The following is a 24,664-nucleotide window of genomic DNA, read 5'->3' as shown; positions in this document are numbered from 1 at the left end:
GATGTTAATAGTACATTTCCCTTTTTTAGGAAATGACCTGTATGTATCTGTGTGACATCAATAAAAGGATCAAGTGCTGCATTATCTTCAGTTACATTGATGTTATTTATTTATCGCTGTTGCTTTCGTATAAATGAAGCGGACATACCTGCGTGGCCGCGATCTAATCCTGTTTACATAAAGTAAACCTGCTCCCGAGCAGGTTTACGCTTACGGCTCTGTTGCTATGACAGCAAGTCCCGGATGAGCTTCGGGGAACCGAACGATCCAAGATCACGCGAAATCGTCAACAATCTAATCCAGCTAACTTACTTAGCGAGGTACGAAGAACAGGCCCCTGATCTATGTATAAAATGTATCGGTGACGCATGAAGGGGCGTCAGTAAACAAACCCTGATGCTATAAAATATCTGTTCATGCTTTGATTAAGTCGAGGACTACTGGCTGTCTGCGTACAGAGTGTCTTCCCACACGTGTGTTCATTAAAATCATTGTTGGACCAAGAGCTTCTGGACCAAGGGTGGTTTGTACTTTCCCTCCTCAATTGTGAACCTTAACATAAGTAATCATTGTCTAATAAGCTATTGTGTGTACTGTGTTTGATATATTGTCTATGCTACTTGGCAGAGCATAGAGGTGCAGTATTGCATTGTGAGGCTTGCTTGTAACATTGTTTTTGAATTCCCTTGCCTGGATTGATCTGGGTTCTCTTTTTCCAGGGAATTTTTAGGAACACCAACATTATATGATGCCATAAAGTTCAAAGTGACCTTTTCAGAAGCAAAGCCATTTAATACTGAATGCTCATCCTTTTCTTTCTAGATCATTGATGAAGACGAGACACAGTTCATGACCAACTGTCCTCCCGCGGTGACAGAGAGCACGCCTCGCAGACGCACCAGGATACAGGTCTTATGGACAGCACCACCCAGTGGGACTGGCTGTGTTATACTTAAGTAAGTTTTTTTTTTTTTATTAATCCTTTATTTATCCAGGTAAAAATCTCATTGAGATTAAAAATCTCATTTACAAGAGAGACCTGGCATCATAGCAACAAAAGTCACATACCACATAGGTATATAACATTTAAAACAAATACAATATCCCATACAAACATGTGTAAAATATACAATGACAGATCAAATTTTGCTTTTACGATTATTCATCACAGAGACGTTTAGTAAAGTTAAAAGAAAAAAAAAACAGCTGCTTCTTGCGTCAAAACAGGTTTAAAAGTTCAGATTGATAACGCCAGTTAAAGCTTGAATAGTACATGTTTATGGAAAATCAAACCTTAAAGATAACACATAGTGAAAGATTATTTGAACTGTGATAGGCACAGGTGTCTGGATTTAAACGCCATGATGGCAGATTTTAAATCAGTCACTGCTAGCTGATAGGAGTGTTTTGTCTGTGTGTGGGGTTTTTTTTTTCTTTTTTCTTTTGTACATGGTGACAAAACCATAAAGGTCAAAGTGACAGATAACTTTACTCAAGCAAGTTTGAGCAAGTTGGTTTTCATGCTGCTGGAAATCAACAGTATCTAATAGAAAGGAGCATAAGAATAGGTCAGATTAACATCCATGTGTCATCTTAAATAATTCTACAACATCAGGAGCACTTTACTCCCTTTTTACTTTTTCTTTTCCTTCACAAAACAACCGCAAAGCAGAATCTCTCCTGTTAGTGAATGTAGTTCACTGGTGTGGTCATTGTTGCTTTTACAGATACTCGTAATCGGTTATAGGCAGCACATTAAGTAAGCTGATGCCAGGTGTTTCTTTAGTTGGTGCGCGCATTAGCTTCTGTAAAGGGACCAGCTCTACAAAGGAGAGATGGATGGTGATTACTGGGGGCAATTTGTGGTTTGAAGCAGGTGGGGCTCTAAACCTCTGTGTAATTTCAGGAGTGTGTGTGACCTTAGCTTTATGTGCATGTGTGAAATGGCGCCAGCGACTCTGAGGAGAAATGCTGTGAAACTCTAAAGAAGGTGCACGGTATCAGGAGGTATTATTTTGTCTAGACACGCACTGGAGGAACAATAACTGTTCAGTGTTGTGCCTTTTATTAGTCATTTTAAAGCCTCCATAAAATAAGAGCTCTTTTTTTGATAACAGTGTTTCCTTAAATAAATAAAAAAGGCGAGAAAATGCACTGTATGTGAATTCTAATGATAGGAAGAACATGCATCGATATATGCATACCCGACATATGCATATATTGGTTGGGGTGTAATATGCAGATGAGCCACAACATTTACACCACTGATTGGAGGATGAAGTGTGGTCTGGCTCTTTCAGTCTTGGGGCTTTTAGGGCGGATCCCTACACAGCTGATGCTCGACAATAAGAACTTTGTTTTTTTCATTGTGTTCCTAGAGTCATTCCTGAGCAGTTTTTGAGGTGTAGCAGAGAGTGTTGGCCGTCTGGGTTGACCGTTGCCTTTGGGTAATGTTTTTATTGTTCGCAATCAGTCAGTAAAATGTTGTTTTTATGTCCATTTTTACAAATGCATTAGCAAAATGTACAGGTGTAGAAACAAAAGGAAAGAAATGTTTCTCTCTGAGATTCAAACTAATCAAAGGCATTTATTCTTATTAGACCATTTTTTTTAAAGGCTACTTGTTTTTCTGGATTTTAATGAAAATTATGGGAGAGAAACAGAGCGGGAACATACAAAGCTGATTTTAGTGAACGAAGGGGATGATTGTTATGCACAATGGCTACACTTTATGCTTCTACAAATTTAATATTCTCAGAAAACAAATAGCTCTTCCCGTTAATACATGATGGAGTGTGACGTATAATTCAAGCCATGTGCAAGGAAAAAACAAATGATGTGTGGGCTCAGACAGCTACAGTGACTTATGGCAATATGTAGCTGTGAGCCACTCTTTGACAACTTGAGAATACAAATGATAAACTGAGATAACTCAGAGGGAGCACACCTCTGAAGGCGTCTGCCTCTCTCCTCTTCTCTCCACAGGTATGCCTTCTTTTTCTTAGCTTTTTCTCTCTCTCTCTCGCTTGTTTCCATCTCTTCAATCCGACTTCCCAAAGGGAATAACCTCCCTGACATGCATCTCTTCCTCCACTGAGCGAGTTGCTATAACTTGCCCTCACCTCCACCGTATACTCACAGCTGTTACTTTTAATTTATCTGCTTTTGCTGTATGACAGATGGCACATAGCCATCCCGGTGTCTGCCGGTTCAATAAATCTAGCCCTATGTAGTGGAACATCTGCTATGCAAATTCACCTCGTTTTTCTGTCACTTTTGTCTGTCAGCTGCGAGATAGAGATTTAGTATTACTTCATTTAACATCTTCGCCTTCCTCGTCTCACTTCGTCTTCTTTCTTAACGGTCTGCTCTCTGCTGTTGTAACGTGCCCGTCATGTTATCTTTGTTCGGATCTATTCTGTTTTTCCCGTGATGCTTTTCACAGTGTCGAGGAGCAGATTCACATCAGCCAGGAAGGAGATACTTTGCAGTAGGTTTGCGCTATAAAACACCGCTTTAGTGGACAACACAGGCAGCTGTCTTAAATCATGTAGCTTTACCCTGGCCAATTCTGAGAGTGGCAAAAAAATCCCGCACAACTTCACTTCTTCTAGCAATCTTCACAGCAAAGCTACACATTTTCATCCCACTGTGGGAATGCTCTTCTTCTCTCCGCCTCTCTTTATCTTGCGATCTGTTTCATCCCACTCAGCATTCACTCGCTTGGAGAAAAAATATGCTGTCCGTCCACAACGTCAAACACATGTCTCTTGGCTCATTCCAGGCACTTTCAAATACAGCTTCCTGCAGTTGGGAGCGTTCCAGTACTTCTTCCCCCCCGTATGAGCCCACTGGTCGTTTCAGTGCTGGAGAAAGCCTCTGGGATTGTGTATTTCATTCGATGCCAACTTCAACACCTGCTATTTTGGAATCATTGCAATTATAATTTTTTGCAAGGGGGGGTGATAAAGCTGTTAGTGACAACTGTAGCATTTAAAAAGAGGGTCTTGTTTTGTTTTTTTAAATTGCAAAATCAGCTGCAGGTTTTTATTTCTTCTTATTAAAAAAAAAATATAGTGGTGAAAAGCAAGATCTGCTTTCAAACTTTATAAGAATAGTTGCTTTGTGTTTTATACACCGAACATGAGCAGCAGCGCACAGGTTGCTAGAAGAAAAACTTGCATTGCATGGAAGAAACTAACACACAGGGGTCAGTGCTTTGGAGATGTTAATTGTTTGTTACAAAAGCAAGTTCTGTTTGTCTGTTTTGGTCTTAACTGCAAACCAAGAAATAAAAGGCTTTCTCTGTGAGCTTCTTTTATTTAGCTCTGTCTCATTATGTTACTTTAGGTTTAACACTTTTTGGGAAGCCTTTTTTGTTCTTATTGTAGTGTACTTAATTGCTATTACATCCACTCCTGTATTTTGCGTGCTTTGTTGCTGGGAAAGTGAACACCCAGTAAACTGACAGGTTTAGAAAGATCTCCAGTGTGTCCTGGGTCTTCCCTGCAGCCTCCTTCCAGAAAAGATGAGGAGGGGAAAAAATGTCAGTGTCCTCCACCTGTAAAACCACTCCTGTTTTGCAGGTTGTCTCGTTGTTGCCCCTCTTGTGCACCTGTTTTTAATTTAACACCAAAACAGCTGAAACGGATTAAAAACAGCCTCTGCTACCTAAATGAGCCGATCAGATTCCCAGAAATTTAATTGATTTGTCACTATACTCGGACTAAAAAGTGTTCCTCTAATTTTTTTGAACAACATATTATTTATTTGTTTTATTTTGTTGTCCAAAGTCTGTCAGACTGTCAGATTAATTTTAAAGAAACTCCCAAGAGAATAAAAATCGTGTCTGTTACTCAAACTGTCAATTATAGAACTCCATCAGAGTTTTGAGCTGTAGTGCATGTAAGGGATTATGTCTGAGGTTGTGAGTGTGCCTACTGTAGCTAACCTGATTGAACTGTAGGTTTGCTTCCTTTCCGTCTGACTTTTAGTGAAACAACTGCCAGATCTTAGCGGTTTCTATGGTAACTACAGTCCTATAATAATCAACATTGATGAATTACAGTTTGAATAATCAATTAATAACTAAACTAAACAATTAACAACTTTTCTGATTCCAGCATCTAGTTTTGTTTTATTATAAGTGATGGAAATTTAAAATGATATTATTGCACTGTTGACTAAACACCTCAGATGCACGTCGTGCCATCACAAAACAGGGGCTCAAAGTGTCGGGGTCAGTTTTACCCGTTACACACTACACACACAGACTCACGTGATAAAAACATTAGTAGCTACAGTGGCGTGGATAGTAATAGCAAACTCAGTCAATAATATAATAATACATTTTGATATTATAAGTAAAAACTGTACTGATTAGGCAATGATGAAAATATTCATGTTATCACGACTGCTATGTCCATACCTGACATCGCTGCTTCTTGGAAAAAGCGATTTTCTAAAGTTCACACAGTGAAGGAATGTGTGAGCTGAGAACACCTGAAAGAAGCCGGCTGTTAAACACGCTCATCGGTTTCTTGGCAAGCAGAACATGTCTGCAGCTTTTAAATAGCGCTCTCTATCATGTGCTATACCTGCTCAGCTCTCGCTGGCAGTGGAACTAACAACAACTGTGTGTAACTTCTCTCCTGGAGGCAGGTAGTGTACCGTCAGGCCTGCCCTCCTCCCCCTCAACTGGTCAAGTTGTCGTCATTCATCTGGCTTTTTTGTCTGTCTGGAAACAATGTGTAGCCTCCGGCTGAGGGAAACAAGCTGTAAAAACCCCTCACAGGCACTGTATGCGTTATTTTCTACTGCATATTTAGCTTCACTGTATTTATTTTTAATGCTTTGGCTCTAATACTACAAGTATAACACTTTTATAAATAAACTATTTGTATACGCTATATACTTAGTGTTATATAAAGCACAAAACTGTGTCTACCATCGTCAGTGTCTGAACGCCTGAAAAGAGGAAATGTTTAAATATTAATTTTGCCAACGTTTGTTGAGTAAGTTTGTTTTATCACTGAGCAGAATTAGCTCTGGTGGAAACGCTGCGTTTTTGTTTGTTTTTTTAGTGTTGGCCTAACTCGTGTTTATCTGTGATGACAATATGAGAACAGCTGTGCAGAATTTCAAAATCCGAGGACATCCTGAACTATGCTGTGACATCGTCCAAAGTGGCCCTTTCCTACATGTACACATCTTCCCATCAGATGCATTCTGACAAATGGAAAATGCTCTTGTTGGTCTAGGCGAGGGTGCTGCCTTGTTAGAGAGCGCAGAGAAGCTCTGCTGGGAAATGTAAGAAAAGTATGGGGCGGCCGTGCAAGTGTGAAAGCAGCTATAGTTAGAAATGTATGGGTGGACAAAAGCTTTACATAGCAGCTTCTACAGGCTTGCTCATACTATGATCTGCACTCAATGTGTGCTTTAAAATGTCTCACTTCTCTTTGTGGTCAGTGGTCAGTTGCAGAGGCTGTGACCCTTTCATACATTCAAATCCAAAAAGGTATCCCTTTTATCATTTCCCTAAATTTAGGGATGTTTTGTTAAATATAAATAATAAATTTTTAAATGTACCTTACATCACTATGTTTAACAGCAAGTTGCTTACTTTGAACATGTGACATCTTCTGAAATGTCAAAAATCAAGATCCATTGGCAATAAATGAGAACAGTAGCGAATGAAAATATGGCGCTGGGAAGGAGAATAATACGTGCCCTTTAAAAATAAAGCATATTCAATCAATATCTTCTACTTTCAGCTGCTTCCTTTAGGGATCATCTCAGTGGATCATCTGCCTCCATCTCACCCTAACTGTAGCATCCTCCTCTGTCACACCAACGCTCTGCATGTCCTCCTTCAGTTCATGAATCTTCTTTTTGGTCTTCCTCTTATCCTGCTGTTATTAGGAGGCCTATATTCACTATCCCTCCTTTGCACACGTCCAAAACCCTCTAAAACTTGTCTCTCTAACTTTGTGTGCAGGCTCAATATATAAATTGGTCAAATCTAAGAAAAGTTATGACTTGGCACTTGACTCTGATTTATATATAAAAATGCTGGAAAAAATAAGGTAACTGTGTAGCCCACATCTTTTTTGTGCTCATAATGCATTTTTGCTCACAAGTACAGGAGGAAACTACATGAGATTTTCAAGAATGAAAAACACATTTGAAACAACCAAAATAACCTTATCAATTTGAAACACTTTTTCCAAACAACTTTGTTATATAGCCAACTTTGAGCTTGAATATAAGAGAATATTTCAAAAGCAAAAATGCATCACTTTAATGTCTGAAATGCAGTGGAAGAGAAACGAGCACTGATTTGCTGCATGCCTTATCTGTTTTCTGATAATTCAGTGGAAAAAAGAGATTATAGCAACTGAATGATCTGCCTTTTACTTATATTTTGATAACAGGCTTATTCCTCTAGCTTTCATTTCTTTCATGGTCGAATAATTGGCTAATATAAAATATCAGATTCTATTTACTCAAAGAATTAAAACCATGATATTGCTGAGTGAGTCAGGGCTATATGTATATACGTAGCTTGTACCGATCAACTTTTACCATTTGCTGATGACATGAGCCACATGCTCAGTCCTGATAATCATGATGTCATAAAAATAAGATTTTCCCAACACCAACTTAGAGCAAAACACGTTGCGACAAAATATCATTGATTTGGAAACTTGAACAACTGTTGTTTTCACAAAGGAGATTTGCCAGAAAACTTCCAATTGCCAGAGTTTTCAACAAACCCACAGGCATCACATCCTGTCACCACGGCAACTCTTCTGATGGTCTAATTCACACATCTCTGGAATTACTCAGTTCAGTGTTTCAGCCAGTGATGTTGTTGACAATAAGACATCGCTCTCTCTGAGACAGTCCAAGGAACCCACAGCCCATCACACCCAAATCAAACAAAGCTTACTGCTCCAGGTTTACATAGAATTTGAATTTTTAATTATGGTTTGAGTTTCTTTTGAAGTTGATTTGGTTATTTTTTTAACTGTTTCTCAGCCCTGAAATTTTTATGTTGCAATGATTTTTCAGTGAGCTTTAGTGATTTCCCCCGCTGACACAGCAAAAAGCTGTCACTACAACTTTTCATGTATGACATGTAGTTATTTGAGCCGCAAGCCGTAGTTTCTGTAACTTTTAAGGTTTTCGTCTTCTTCTTTTGGTGCTAATATTTCCATCCTTTGAACCAAAAAGCAAAGCTCCTAATCTACCCACATAAACTATCATCAACTATCAAAAGAAAACTCACAGCACTAGAGCACTCGTCGTTTCGAAGTGATCTTCAAACCTCAGTAGATGAAAACTCTTGGCTTTACAGGGTTTTGTTTATATCTTGAGACTGTAGTAAACATGACTTGATTGCATTTCTTTTTTTGTAGGGAAACTGTCAAATCATATCAGATTACTTTAATAATGGTGAGCCACCCATATTTCCCCTCCTTTTCCGCATCTTCAAAGCATCATCCAGACTCAACTGCTGCATGTTATGAAGAGAGCTCTGAGGAGAAAGGTTTTCATATTTCTGCCTTGTTAGGACTTTTATCTTTCAATAGAGTGAGGAGCCTGTATACTAATAACTGTGGATGTAGGATATGTGTTTGTGTATGTGTGTGTTTGTCTGTTTTCCACACCAGGTCACTAAGGTCCTTCTGTATCTCTGATGAGCTCAGCCTGAATCTGTTCTTTAATCTTTACGAACTCCTGAAAAAAATCTTTTAGTGTTGGGAGACGTTTCCCCCGAGAGCTGAGCTAGACAGAGAGATGGATAGCGATGAGAGAAAGTGAGTGTGCATGGGGGAAGATGGGGGGTTGATCACTTTGTTGATCGGGTTTACACTTAAACATCTCCCTCCTCTCTCCAATTCTGCCCTTCAGCCATCTGTTCATCACATTGTCACCTCACATTGACCTCCTGCCTGATCTTTCCATCAGTATTCCAAAGCCATTAGTGGAAGGACTCCAGGAAGGGGATGAGGCCACAATTCATCTGCTTGCTCAGTGATGGCACGGGTCTGACTGCACTGAATCTGTTTGACAGCAGAGTTTAAACTCTTGTGTCCTGATTCTCTGAGAAATGAGAGAAAATGCTTTTTCACTGATTATAAAACTAGACTATTTAAAGTATGGCCAGCCTTTAAAAACACAGTTCTTGTTAACGTTGTGCTTCTCAGAATACTAAAACAAATACATTCATAGAAAAAGAAATTGATCATTTCTAGATTGATTTTTGCTTTGCCTGCTGTGAGGCCCAAACATGTTGGTGGGTTTATTCAACCTTCACACTTGTCCCTGATTCCTGCTGGACTGTTTGACCTCACATGGGGTTTTGGACCCCCCTGTGTTTAGCCAGCACCACAGGCAGGCAGTGGTGAATCCTGACATCACAATAACTCCCCGTATTAACGACTTGTATTAACAAGTTTTCGGTATAGGCTGCTACAGCAATTAGATGGACTGCAAATAATTCCCATTCAGAAATTTATAGTAAAAAATGGTTTATATAGTTCCTTTTGGTTATTCCCTGAGTTCACCAGATCCACCATAGTGCAGTCAAGGATCGTCTTCAGTTACGATCCTCGCTGTAATGTGCTTCGTGTAACACACAGCTCAAAAACAACACTTAATTTCTCATTAATACAATGGGCATTTAAATTGGCCAGAGGTCCCCAAAAAACATAATGATGGCATTAGAGTTGTGGAGTTAAGTGTATGAAATGAACTTACCCACTTTGACATGCCCTCCAGCGTTTTTCTTACCCTTTAAATTACTAACTTGAACTCAATTTACAGACATGTTTTCTGCTTTCACTTCCACTTTAAACAAACCAACAAATGCAGCCTTATATAATTAAAAATTTATTCCTGGTGCACCCAATGCGATTCATAGTCGCTTATCTGCAAACTGTAACATAATTACTCTTGTACAAAACGATGTTTCGTCAAACGTTTAATAAAAAAGAACAAGCACTGAATGGTTAATTCATATTTTTATGGATTCGCTCTCATCCTTGTTCATCAATTAACAGCTTCCTATTTGCAAACATAAATACATCATTATGTAACTTATGCCTTACATTTTATTGGATTGTTTCCTGCACATACACAGTTTTTGCTTATAGTTGAATAAATGCTCAGAGTAGAACTGAACAGGATAATTGATTCTTGATCTTTTCATCTAAGTTGAGTTTCCTCTCCTTACTTCTGTGTTGTTTGTTATTGTTCTATCGAGCATTTATCATGCAGTGAAATTGATATTTTTGTGTGAATAGTTGCACAGTTGTATGTATTGGTTTTGCCACCTGGGGCTCTCCCCACATTAATCGAAACAGCATACCAAAGATTCAGCGGGGAGCGCCAATGAAAGCCTCCCAGAAGAAGAGTGAGCAGACATTAGAAGTATGATTAATAAGAAACCTGAAGAGAAGAGAGATGAAGGAAAAGGAAATGCCAGACAGGAGTATAGAAGGCTGGAAACTGTAGCAAAAATGCAGACTGTGTGCATCAGTGATTTTTTTTCTTCATTTTTTTGCTTAAAGGTCAGCGGATGTGTAACCCATAAGTAAAACTTTCTCACTAACAGAAATGCTCACTTCTGCAGTATTCACAAGTGCCAGTGTGGTGTTAGAATCATCTTTCAATGAGCCACACGGAAGGAAGAAGGCAGACTGCCCCTAATTTCAAAAGGTGTTGAACACAACCTGCACAAAGGTGACGTAAAAACCTGAGAACAAAGAAAAACCAAAGAAAAACAAGAGAAATGACAAATAGGAAGCCTGAACTAAACTCAATGGGGAATGCAAAAATAAGAGGTAGTTCAGTAGACAGCCTATGGGGCTGCAGAGAACGGACAAAAAACGCACTAGGAAGAGAAAGGTAATAAAGAAGAGGTGGATGCCCTAAACTTCAAAATAAAACTGGAAGTAGCCTGAAAGGGAGCCAAGAATGAACAAAGACCCAACATGGAAGACAAGAGAAAGGAAAAACCTTCAGCAACATAAAGGGAGAAAGAGACTGTTGATCATTAGAAAGGCCGTAACATAATTGCTGCAGGAGTCCAGACTTAAAAGGTCACTCCCATTAAAAAAAATTAAAATGTTTTATTCACGTAAAACGTATGACAAAGACTGACACTATTGTGCCACCTGCCTGTAAGGCGTGTTAATAATTGTGGTACGCAAAGAACAGCAGAACTACACGTGTTAACTAAACAGGTGACGTTGAAAAAATGTCATCATTCAGCTACCGACAGTAGTTTTAGCGTTTTGCATAAATTGTCCAGCAGATATGTTGCAACAGTTTTCATCCGGTGCCTATAGTGTGTATTCTACCATATAGCCCCTATTTGTACACTGCTGGAATGTTGTATTTGGTCATCTTTGACCTTTTTAGGACCAGCGGGAAAAGCAGCAACAGTGTTACAACTTGTTTCCACCCACACATCTCTAGTGCTCTTTTCTGAGCTTGCACTGGCCTGAAATTGACAAAATTTCGCAACTAAATTGAATAAACATGCAGACTTGATTGCACTGAAGATGTACGTCTAGTAGAGGGAGGATATTATAAAGTGAGGAAAGTGTAGCTGGAGGCAAGTTAAAATGTATCTTTTCATATTATCAGATATATTGTTGTTTATACATTTAACCAACTGATAATTAATGCCAGTCAAACTATTAACACATTTACTTTAAATCTGTCAAGGGCGCCTAAATAATAGTCAGCATATTTCACTTTTGTTTTTCAATTTCATGCCCAGGCAGTCAACCCGTGTTGCAGGGTATATTGCACCATTCAGCCTATGTAAGATTTATAGGAGCAATATAACCGATAACTCCTACTTAATATCGCCCGTCCCTCCTCTGTCTCCACCGTCACTGTTGTTCAGCTCACTTTCTTTCGGTTTATGTCTCTCTACAATATGAGGTGGAGTCGCTGTGAAATTCCTGCTACTGTGAGACATTATCTAGGATAATAATGGGTGTATGCTGTGTAATTGCATAATATCTGCAGAACCTTAGGCTTCATGACTGAAGCTTGATTACCTCCGTGTGTAGGGGGGAAGCTTGTATAATTTCAGTCCCATAATGCACAATCAAGTTGGTTCATTTTCTCAGGACAATCTATGCAATCAACATGTGTTGCTTTTATGAGGTTCTTGATGTGTGTGATTTTTGGCCTTTGAAAATCATATTTGTGGGGCTGTGGGGGGATTTGAACACACACAAAACAAATCTTTTTTTGTTTTTCTCAAATTCTGCACCACTTCTCTGTGTCTGTGTTGAAGCCTCGCTGGACAGTACAAAACTATCCCTGGTTAGGAAGAGGTTAATGCAAAGCAGTAACATACCGTCCATTCGTTTTCTGCTAGACCTTTTTTTAATGTATGAAAGAGGTATGAAAAATGGCTGCATTTAGTGTCAACGTTATGGATATCGAGTGGAAAGGTTAGAGGGAAAAATCCAAATCCCCAAATTGAAACCTGAATACCTACCTAACAAGCAGATATTAAAACCAAGACACTAAAATCAGACATTAAAGAAAAGACCCACAAACTTAATGCAAGTAATTACATTTTATAATTTAAAAGCCTCTGCATCCGATTGACACAATTTCCATTAAAATATAGTCGTTCTGGGTTTTTTTAGTCAGAGAAAAAATATGAAGCTTATAACTTATAACTAATCCAGTGATTTATTTTATGTGCAAGCAATACAAACATGAATTACTGAAAAAGCACTGCAAAGTCACAGGACTCAAGATCATCAAGGCAGTTCTCATTCTTTTTCCTGTCCTTCAAAATTTGACCAGGAAGATTTTCTGGTTTTCTGGCAGAGGAAGAAAATCAGAGTTACTGTAATCAAATATTTAAATGCAATTTGAAATTTGACATTGGTATTCATTACTCTGTACTTGTTAACAATGACCTTTTGTCAACAATATGCCTAATTATATATATTTTTTATTTATTTGCCTCTCAAGTCAAGGGTAGTGTGTCTTAAATGATGTGTCTCATTCTTTTTGGCAACTGGTTCCTTCGAGTACATTTATTATATGTATGTAAAGCCATTGATGAGCAAAACTATAGTGATTTAGTTAATTATAAATAAAATTTATATAATACATAAACATTGTTTATTCAATTATCTGTTTGTCTGGAGAGATAATCAACCTTCTTATCCTCTCATAATAAACTACATAAAGCAGTTATGCTTCTTAACTTTTTGATATCTTTTTTTGGCTTTTTCTGGCAAGTTATGCTCTTTAGAAGGGTCTTGTGAATTATTCCAGTTAATGATCACCTTGGTCAGAACAGTTTCTTTAAAATGTCACTTGCAGGTTGTGTGAGAGCTTCGTTAACCATAACCATGTGTTGATCTGTTCTGACCTGTTCCTGCCTACGAAGATGTCCTTTTATGCTGCACTGAACCATTTCACAGACCAATAGTTTAGCTGTGTGAAAACACACCCAGTGTGAGATAGATGCCCTTCCAGAGACCAAGACATTGGAAAAGTAAGTTTAGCGAGTTTTCTTGGGAAGAACAAGTTTATTAAGGATAAAACGTGTCTTAACTCGTAGTTTGCAAATGTAATGGCAGCAGCTTGGTGTTCGTGATAGTCAATTTTTCATCTATGAAAAGCTGTACTAAATATATAAGAGCATAGGAATGATTTCGAACTCTATATAACTGTTGCAAATCTATTGCAAAAGTGTTGTAAGACCATCATGCCTTAGTGTTCCTCCAACAATTTCTTCATCCTATTTTCCTGTCCTTTTCCTCAGAGATTCAATAGCAGTGCCAGAGCACACAGAGTTTTATCTGTGCAGTGTGAGTAATGCAGTTCCTTTCTCCTAAAGAGAAATGTAAATAGTACTGGTAAAACAGCCTATTTTCACTGGGGGAGTTTCATTTTCAGCCAGTATTAGCTCATAACTTAGAACCGGGCTTCATCTAAAATCCATGGAAAGATCTATATTCCTTCTCTGACTGTAATCCCTGCTCTCTCTTCTTCATGTCCATGGGCATGATTGCTGTGATACATTTCATATTGCAGCAGGATGACTGTATCATGGGGTTTGGAGAATAGGACGTTGCTCCTGTGAAAAGATGTGTACTCCCTGTCTAACCTCGGGGAGCCCATCACCCTCCCCCTTCCGCTGAAGATTAAATGGATCATGTAGTGGAAAAAACACTTCGGTCACCTATTAACCATCTACTACTCTTATTGCACTCCTCCCACAATCAAACTTTCTCTCTGTTTTCTTTCACTTTTCTTCTGCTTCTTTGCCTTTCTCACTACATGTCTCTCTGTGTCTCCAGGGCAAGTATTGTCCAGAAGAGAGTCATCTATTTCCAGGATGAAGGCTCTCTCACCGTTCAACTGTGCGAGAAAGGTAATAACAGCTGCCCATCCAGTCTTTCTTTTCATTCTTGATTGCGTATCATGTTGCTAGTGTCCTGTGCTCTACGTGTAGTTTACCCCCCCTCCGTCTTTGGAGCACATTACCTCCCTTTATTTCATACTATATTTAAAAAAATCTCAAACCAACAAAGCCAGCTGGGGAAAATTGTGAGGACAACAAATCCTGGATGTCATGGGAATTTAAATATTGCTTTCTGTTTCGCTGCAGAGCCCAGCCACTGCTTTCATGCTACCTGTGATTTCATTGCAGAGAAAAATGGCACTCTAGCTTCCTAAAGCTCACAGCCAGCCTGATAAACACTGCGCTCTTGCGAGACAATAAGGCGTCAGGACTCTCTCAGCTCTGATGCACACATTTATTGTACAATAAAAAAAGAGAGCCTGGACGAGTGGTTTCTCAAACTTAATCTCAGGGGAATTTTACTTTCATAAAATCCTCCTTACCTCTCCGAAATCTAATTTTCCAGGCTATTATGCAAGCCAATCAAGCCGCCCTGTTTCAATTTGCTGACGTAAGTTAGGTCTTGTGAGTCATCCTGCTATAACTTAGTTGTCAAGTGAGGCTTTCTTTTTTTAATAATTTGGTGATTCATAAATATTCAAGAAATCCCCTTGACCTACCTTTGCAAAACATTGGTCCTGGGCAAAATCTGAATATTTATAAGCCTGAGTTAAAGCTAATGTGTCATTTTAATACCGGTTTATTCCGGGGATGTAATTTTGTGTCATTCTCGGTGATTCCAAATTGTCAGTTGCCAGGTAATTTATGCAGGTGTGCATTTATATCAAACCTTGCACCTCGGTGTGTCTGTTTGTTTACTCCAGAAATGTGTTTTTTAGGATTAATCAGGGCCCTGCGTCCCGATTAACCTTAAATTTTTACACCCGAGTGTCATTTTGTTTGTGCTGTCATCGTCGCATTCTGTCTCCTCGTAGAGGGTGAAGCTACACAAGCTCCTGCCATTGAGTGCTGTGCCTGTGGAACCGCCAAGTACAGACTCACCTTTTATGGAAACTGGTCGGAGAAAGTACATCCTAAAGATTATCCAAGTGAGTTCAGCTTCTCAACATCTTCTGACTGATGCATACATGTACACAGTGCACTGTGGTACCTGGAAATGCTCTGTAGGTCTGCATGAAAAATGTATAAAAGTATTGTAAGATGGCAGCGTGATGACAGAAACGATAAAAAAACTGTTTGATAATTTGACATTTTGACATTTTTTTAAGTTCAGCTCATAGTAAATAAATAAGTGAATAAATAGGTGGAAGGTGCTGGGTTTGAATCCAGTTTACATGTTCTGCTTGATAAAAATCACTTTTAGCTAGGTAGGTAGAATTAGCGCTTTCTTCATCTTGATGTCTGAAATGTGATTGATGTGTAGCCCAGATGGCAGCCACTGAGGATATGAAGTGTATAGCATTCCTATAACTCAGCTTTAGGATATGCTTGCCTTATACACTCACAACTTGGCAAGTGTAAGTACACTGGTATAGACACAACAAACAAGTCTGTGTTCTATGAAGGTTTAGATGACATATGTCTATATAGTATTTGGCTTATAAAGGTTTCCTCGTGGTAAATGACGAGATTTCACTAAGTCTCTGTACACAGTCCAACACATAACGCGTGTACAACTGTAACTTAACCAATTGTGGTAACTTCTGGTAACTGAAACTGCTAGTAGAAATAAATTAAAGATGTTAAACATGAGCACAGAGTCAGGATGAGTGAATGAAAGAACTGAAACAAAAGTTTTCTTTTAAAAAAATCATAAACATGTTGTCATAAGCTTCAGTGAGTTAAGAGTGTTCCTGACTTCCTGTGTTGTAGGACGTGCCAACCACTGGTCAGCTCTGATTGGTGCATCCCATTCCAGAAGTTATGTGCTGTGGGAGTACGGAGGCTATGCCAGTGAGGGAGTCCGTCAGGTGGCTGAGTTTGGCTCCCCCATCAAGATGGAAGAAGAGATTCGACAGAAGGTAGGATTACCATCATACGGATTCTCTGTGGGTTCTCACCCACTCCGTTTTTGAAGTGTCAGTGTTATTTTCCTATCTTTTCATATGATCCTTTCCCATCATGTTGGATTAAAAGTTCTAGTGGCACGACACATCAAAAGTATAAATAAAAACCACCAATTCTAGACCATAACAGTGTATATGGTATAATCATCATTTGAGGCGCTCAGGTTCGAGGGTTATTACAACATACTGTGAGATTAATGACAGGTTGCTCGAAGAACAAGCTGAAATATTGCTCACACACACCAACACGCACGCTGAGCAAACACGCATTTTCAAAGCTGCAGCTGATGAACGTGCAGCACCACAGTGACACTCCCATCTCCACATCATGTCTCGGCATTATTATCTATGATCTTTCTGCTTATTAAAACAGATGCATATTGACAGCTTTTAATGCTAGCCACTGCATGAAATCAGATTCCTTTGGAAACCATCAGCAAACTTCTTTTGACTGAACTATGCCTTTAGGGGATCGGATATTTTTGGAAGGCATTCACTGGATAGCACACTGGGAGGACGAGCTGTTGTCTCAGCTCTTCTTCTTCGTGTGTGCGTGTGGCAAAACTGAAACATAGCGCAGATAGAGAAGAGTGCATAACAGGACACAGCTGACAGGTTTGCTTGAGCATGTGTGTGTGTGTGTGTGTGTGTGTGTGTGTGTGTGTGTGTGTAACCCAAATGCTTGGATGTCTGTCAATATAATATATAATTTCCTATAGCTATACTATAGCTGGACTACCAAAAGGCATTTTTTTCATACATTTATGTACTGCAATTCTTAAAGGAACAGTGATTTTTACATCTTGGGATTAGTCCCAGCAACTATAAGGTGGCGTGGAAGGATTCAACTGCAAATTGCATAGCTTCATCCTGAATTAGAATTCAACCTGCCGTCTATAAATGATATTCATTCATTCACTTGGAGTTTACTTGCTGCAATACGTGACTGAGAACTGCATTTCAGACATTTATAATCAGCACAAGACCTTATTTTTATCCTCAATTTTTCCATTCATCATGTAAAATCTTATATGGATGAATTTGTGAATAAAAGGTTCTGAAAACCAGCCTATAAAAGCCAAAATCTTTACCCAATCATATACAGACCAGATCATATTCAGACTTTTGTTTTTAGATTTTTTAGTTTCCGTTCTGATGACTCGTGCTTGTGTCTCTGCAGTCCACAGTGTTTCTGCTCTGTTGTGTCAAAACAAGTATTTAGCTTTGATTTAGTAAAGTATAGCTGAAATGTAGAAAAAGGGTAGTGTTTAGAAAAAAGACTTTTTAAATCACTGAATTTCTCAGAAATCAGGGGCTCTGTGGCTACAGCAGCAAAATTAAGCAAAAATTTGTGAATAAAATGTAGTTATTTGGAAGTTAGACTCTTTAATTACTCAAGAGATTCCTGGAGATTTCTTCCTGTTAAAAGGGAGTTTTTCCTTCCCACTGTTGCCAAACTGCATGCTGATAGGGGGTCATATGATTGTTGGGTTCTTCTCTGTATGTAGGGTTAAAAAGCAAATGCAAAAGTGTCTGATGAGTCCTTCTGCCTTACATGCTGGGACATTAAGGGTATTATTGGTCACAGACTTTCAAGCGCAAGAGAAAAGTAAAAGTTGAGTTCTTTTTATCTTATAACGTCAATAAAATTACATCATCTCGCTGCATCCCCCGCAGGGGTCCATCGACCACTCCTGGATGAACGAGTGCAGCAGCAGGTTGGGTCATTGTAAGGCACTAATGGTAACAAAGCCCAAAGGCTCCCTTGCAGGATCCTGCAAGCGCTGAACCCCCAGTCTAGATTAATTCTTCTTACCATGAAATTCCATTTAAGCTCCTGGTACAAGTAACTGTTGTGTTGGCTACACAGGTAGCTAACTGCTGCTGAATGTAAAGATTTAAAGTGGATTGCATGTGGTGGAAATCTGATACATTTGATTCTGACTCTGGTGAAAGGACCTAAAAATCTCGTTTTCCATTTCCCTGTTCTGTTTTTTATTTCTTATTTTGGTTGGGGAATATAGCCTCAGTTGCAGCGTCATTTGCCAATAATCATTATGCAGTAACAGAGGATGAGAAAACAGGATTAATGTTAAGAATATAACTTTATGTAATTATAACTAAAGTGCATTAAAGTTACATAAGCAATCCTGCTCTAAGGAGAATAGCTGGAGCCCATCGTTCTCTGTCCAGCACCACTACTATGAACACAATGCCCTTTCTTCCCCTTGCCTGCAATGCAGGTGTGACTGTTTAGGAATTTTGTGAAGGCTTCTCTTCGCAAAAAATGAATTAATAAATACAATTTTTAAATAATACAATGATATAGTTCTAGTTTATTTCAGCCGTTTCTTTCATTAATTCCTGTCTCCCTGTTTGCTTTCCAGAAATATAGAAGGAGCAAAGAGCTGATTTGTAAGACCTGATTATAGGATATTTCCAAACTTTAAGGGAATGTCAAACTGAATTTTCAGGTCTAAAGCACAGAATCACACGATGTACTGTGGAAACAAAATAAGGTTATAATAAACAGATGTCATAACAGGTAGACTGGGGAAAAATAAAATGATGTCAGTGATTGCACATAGCAAAAACGTTGGACTGCATTAAAAGAGCCTATTTTGCTGTATACCACTAACACTTTATAACGTGCATTTATTTTACACAGAAATATTCAATATAAATAGTATAAGCTCTCTTGTCCATCTCTCAAAAGAGCTGGCAGTCATTTTAGTTTACACAGTGTTTCAGTTTACATTAACATTAATGTTCAGTATGTTAGTGTGTTATAAAACTGTGATTACTGTGATAGTGCATTTTAGTCTTCTGATTAAAATGTTACATTAATGTTGCTTGTGTGAACTGCTTTGACCTAAAGTATATGGATGTCTCTGCGTGTTTTCTTTCTGCCTCACGCTGTTTCTGTGGGCACTGATAGGTGCGTCCTGGCCATTTGCGAGGGAACAATAGCGTGGTGCTGGTGGGCTGTCAGTGTGGTGTGTGCCTGTCAGTTTAGGTTTGGGCTGTTGTGTGGAGACATTATAAGCTGACAGACAGCCCTAACTCCTCTCTTGGCTGGCTCTGTCTGTCTCTGGGGCTAATAACCACCCTGAGACAATGAAAACTTCAGCCTGTCTCATGGTAGAATGAGATGGCTTGATTGTGTACTGTAGACTGGAATGTTAGCTATTGAGCTGTTGGATGAAACAGCCCGATTGTACACTGGAATGTCAGCTATCAAGTTGCTGGACTTTGTACCAAGTCTTAAAAACTTTTTCTAATACGCCCATGATTCAAAAGGTTGTTTTTTTTTTAATCGGTATGTCCTGTTCATGTGAAAATGTACTGTAGACCTGCAGTGTTTCAGTCTTTCAATATGCTAGGCTGGCTTATTTTTATTTATCTAAGATTTTTATATTCATATCCGTTAAGATACACTAAACCTATAACATATATAAGTTAAAAAATATTTAAGTACAGTATCAACCCAGTAGTTCAAAAATACAAAAAATGAAAATAGTCATATACAGTAAGAATATATTATAATTGTACTAGTAATGTATACTAGTAAATTTAATAATATGGTATAAATTTATGGAAATGTCATTTGGTTTCTGTACCTTTGTCTCTCATTTCTAAAGAGTTTAAAAGATCTGTAGAGTTATTTGGAGGAACAGATGCTAAATGCCTTTATTTACAGTGTTAACACAAAGCTGACATTTCCACTTGGATTTAAAAGTGTTTCCATACTTGTGTTATATGATTCAGTGAATTCAGGAACACATTATCAACATTTTCTTTATTTTGCCTTCCCCAAATGATGACTTGCCTTTGTTAGCTGGTCTTTCAAGCATGCAGTGGTTGAAGTTGCAGTGTGTTACACTTTGTTGACTGCCCATGGTCCATATCATCATCCTGTTTGAAAGCTACTTTTGCGCTGTTTTGGACTGGCAGCGTGTCAGTCGTATCCTGCTCCTCATCCAGTGTGAGCTTGGATAGCTGAGACAGAGCGGCTACACTACTTCAATAAGTGGCAGTGAAACGGATATTTATGTATTGTACAGTATTTAAAATTGATTCCAAAGGAAAAGTCCACAATATGTGCTGAATGCCAAGTGTCTGTTTCTGGTTTTTGCTTTTGTCAGCATCACAAACCTAAATCTGAAGTGCTGTAAACAGCAAATCATCAGCAAATGATCAGGATCTGGTACAGTTTTTTGTTTTTTTTTGGAAAACTTCTAACGCTCTCATTTATATGTGCACTGACTAAGATGAATTTTTATGTAGTTTTAAATGCACCTACTGACTGCCTCAAAATAGCAGCTTGAAATGTGTTTTGATGTTACACTGACGCATAAGAGGGAGAATGGCACCTCTTTCATGTTGCTCTTTTGTTGTTGTACTTTGCTTGAGGTTGTCGATTCGCTAGTTTTTAATCATAAGCCAAGTCAGCCCATTTTTACACTGCTAGAGATGTTGATGAAAAGAAAGAACATCTGCTTTACTCAGCTTGGAACGGAATTTTGTGATACTGGCGTTTACTATACATGTTAAACTGCAGATAAGTATGAATGACATTTTTCCTTCTTTTCAGTTTGAAAGAATGATTTCATATCCTAGTAATATCCTAAAGGTGAACGGTAAAGAGTAAATTGCTATGAACAGTAAACTGATGATTTTGAGTTTGTTGCATGAGCTGTGTTCCAGATACAGCATCCTTGGCCCCTCAACAATCCTGGCCTTTATTGACATGACACCATCACACAGTTGCTGCAACTTTTCTGTAAATCTTCCATATCATCCATGAGGAGCTCTATTGAATAGAGATCTGGTGACTGTGGGAGCCATTTGAATACAGTGACCTCATTGTCCAAAGAACCAGTCTGAGATGATTTGAGCTTTGCGACATGGCACATTATCCTGCTTGAAGCTGCAATCTCAAAAAATGTGCTTGGTACCAAAATACCAATACCACACAGGGCCCTGTGCTTTGTTATTTTAAGCTGGGTTATGTATAGTTGGGTATCTGTTTCAAAAATATATATTAGTTAACTTTCCAAGGTTTCAGGCACAAGAAAAGTAAAACACAGATACACACATACACATTTTTCTTTCAATTCGCTGGGGCATTAAGGTTCAGACTGGGTGAACATCGAAGTGGCTGCTGTAAAGGTGGGAAGCCGACATGGGTCAGTAATCCCTGTCTTAGCTGAGAATCCCAACCATCCAGAGGAGCAATCAGCTGTGGTGATGTGTGGACAAAGCCTTAAGACCAACCTCTCCATCGCAGCGCCAGCCAATGCTCCCCATCTAACAAACGCCTAAGCCCGGCACAAGACAAGCAGACTGGCAGACAGAGACACAGACAGGCCGGGGAGGGGAGATGAGACCTCAGGGCTCTCACTGTGATGATGTACCTACAAGCCAGAACATCTCTGTCAGAAAGGTGCTGCAGCAGAAGACGTCATATACTCTATTAGAAAGTAATGACATGAGATTTAATAACCTATTGAAAGTTAAACACAGGGTTTTCTGTACATAAACATTTAGATGCTAAATATGATGTTGACAGAGCCGCGTGTGTCGCATTACAAAAGAGTGAACAGCTGTGACATTTTTTCACAAGGCCTCTGCGTTCATTAAAGACACGACTTACAACAGTCCTCTCCTGCTTGGTCAAGCTGAACTTGCCGATCTTGCCGTCCGTCCTCCTCCTGCACCTGGCATCCACTCCCGTTTGCACAAATGCCCTGCGGGCGCAGCCCAACATGCATGAGCCTGTGGAAAATTTGCTCATATCACAGTGCACATAGAGCATTATATTGCAGATTTAAACATGCCAGTAACCTCAAGTGCTGTTGGCAGTTTACTGAAGTTAATAAGCTGCAGACCTTTTATAGTACCTGTAATCCTACGACTACACTCAGGTAGAGTTTAAAGGATTTTATTCAAATTTTTTAAAACTGCCATTCCATTGTTTGTTTAATCAGCATCATTAGCAATATTAGGATATATTTAATGCAAGTTGAAGGAATTTAATTGGTAACACATGCGAATCACCATAAGGTAGAGCTGGGCGATAGAACGATAACGATATCTATTGCGAAATAACTTTTTCTCGATAGAAAAATTAAACTATTGCGATAGACCTCACCGCTCTTGTCCTCTTAAAAAAAAAAAAAAGAACAGCCAATCCAAATTAAGTAGCAACCAATCAAAGCCGCAGCGTCACGTCACGTGACTTGCTACGTACAGCACAAGTGCCAAGCCGCACATGTGTATTTGTTTGGGAAGCAGCCAGCCGCCGTGCCGCCCGGGTAATGGAGGAAATGAGTGTGCCGACTAGAGAAAAATCAACCGAGAATGTGACCGAAGGTTACCGAAGAGAAAACAGATGATGGTTCCAATGCCGGAGAGATTGTCAAACGGAAGAGCCATAGAAGTTCCGTAGTGTGAAGTTATTTCGGCTATTTCAAGTCTGACAAAAAACAGAGTAGCGTGCACTGTAAATTGTGCCGAAAGCAAGTCTGGAAATACAATAAACCGGTGCATGCTCAATCTCTCACTGGAAGCGCTAATTCGCCATTTGGCTTTTGTTTTAAGTAACTGTTAAAACTGTTTGAAAAGCTCAGCTATACAACAAGGAGAGATTGAGAATTTCCTTTTAGTTCTCAGTTTATTTGATATTGACAAAAGTTAGTCAGTTTTGTCTGTTCTTCTGTAAAACAAACTAAGATTTATTTTTAGAATTAATATTTTGTTTCCAAGTAGAATTGACAATTTAGTCTGTTTTGGTTGTTCTATTTTGAAACTTAAACGCTTTAGCGGCTGCCTTTCGTGTAGTTTGCAATATTTGCCTTTATTTATCTGAAAAAGTCTCATGTTCCTTAAGTACATCTACCCTGTTGAACTTATTATGGGAAATAAATATTTAAATAAAAACAAGCTGCTGATTATTTCACATTTTACTTGTGAGCAACAGCACATTTAAATCTTACAAATATAGTTATTTGGCTTATATCGTGATATATCGTTATCGCCTGCCTGAAATGAAAAAAACATATTGTGAAATGAAAAAATCTTATATCGCCCAGCTCTGTAGTTCCACAGCACAATGTGTTTAATACAGATGTGTGTATAACTACATTTTACCTGGTCTGACTACTTGTATTGCAAATGTTTGTTGTGATTAATGCATTGAATTAGAACACTTTCACAAAACCTGCTGCCTACATTACAAACGATGCAATCTGGGAACCCATTATCGGTCACCTGCTGACTTTGCTTCTGGGGACGCTGGACAATATTTCAGGGCTTTTGGTGTGGCAAGCACACGCGTTGCTGGCACTCTCTCACTGTTAGTGGATGCAGAAACATTTTTTAAAGCTAAAAAGTTATCCATTCCTTCTTTTGTACTTCACACAGACTGTTTATGTGGATGCAACATAATCAAAGGTGATTTACAAAATGCTTCTTAGACTACAACACGAATTAAGAAACGTTGAAGTATAAAAGAATCATATGTTCATATGTTGATAGATGGTTATCAAGATTATCAAAACGCAATTCACCTGGCAAAATGTGAAATCCCTGAAATTCAGGGGTGCTGTGCTACCGTCAGCTGTTGTATCCTTTTAGCGGTAAAGCACAGATGCAGTGTTTGCTTTGGAGTGATGATGGGAACATGGAATCTCTGGGCTTTGTGAGGGCTTGGGCTTGTTTAAAGCTCGATGGGATTGAGATCTGGAGACTAGATTAGCACCTTGTGTTTTTTGTTGATTTTTCTCATTCATAAATTAACCAGCAAGTTTCCACTGTGATGGGGTATGTTATCCTAATGGGAGAGCTCACTGCTAAGGGGAATTGCCACTGTAATGACAACATGCTCTGCTCATGCTGGCTACAGAGACATTAGTTGAGGAATGAGGTCTGCAGCAAACTTTAGGTGGGTGATGCATTTGAAAGTGACATCCAGACAAAGGGTCCAAGTTTTCCCAGCAGAACATGGCATTGTAATGAGATAATGCATATCCATTTTGGGGTTTCTGGAGGTCTTGAGCTCGGAGGCTAGAGGCGGGATTCACCCTTATTATGGGCGAACACAGTGCAGGCTCCAGGAAAATATGCAGACTCCACACAGGCCCCACTGAGCCACTGGGTTTGGACCTCCTTACTG

At 39.0% G+C, this 24,664-nt stretch overlaps 1 protein-coding gene across 1 annotated transcript in view; it reads left to right on the top strand.

Annotated features, from left to right (window-relative positions):
• Positions 1–24,664, top strand: part of spon1b (spondin 1b) — a 121,211-nt gene that overhangs the window by 20,412 nt on the left and 76,135 nt on the right. The window contains exons 3-6 of the mRNA XM_082538584.1: positions 823–956; positions 14,358–14,431; positions 15,397–15,510; positions 16,295–16,443. Coding sequence (XP_082394710.1) covers positions 823–956; positions 14,358–14,431; positions 15,397–15,510; positions 16,295–16,443 — 471 coding nt within the window. The remainder of the gene's footprint in view (positions 1–822; positions 957–14,357; positions 14,432–15,396; positions 15,511–16,294; positions 16,444–24,664) is intronic.

The sequence above is a fragment of the Aulonocara stuartgranti genome, assembly GCF_965226115.1.
Source record: "Aulonocara stuartgranti genome assembly, chromosome: 7".
In the NCBI taxonomy this organism is placed as follows: Eukaryota; Metazoa; Chordata; class Actinopteri; order Cichliformes; family Cichlidae; genus Aulonocara; species Aulonocara stuartgranti.
The sequence above is the reverse complement of the archived record's forward strand: the minus strand, read 5'-3'. Positions and strand labels throughout refer to the sequence as shown.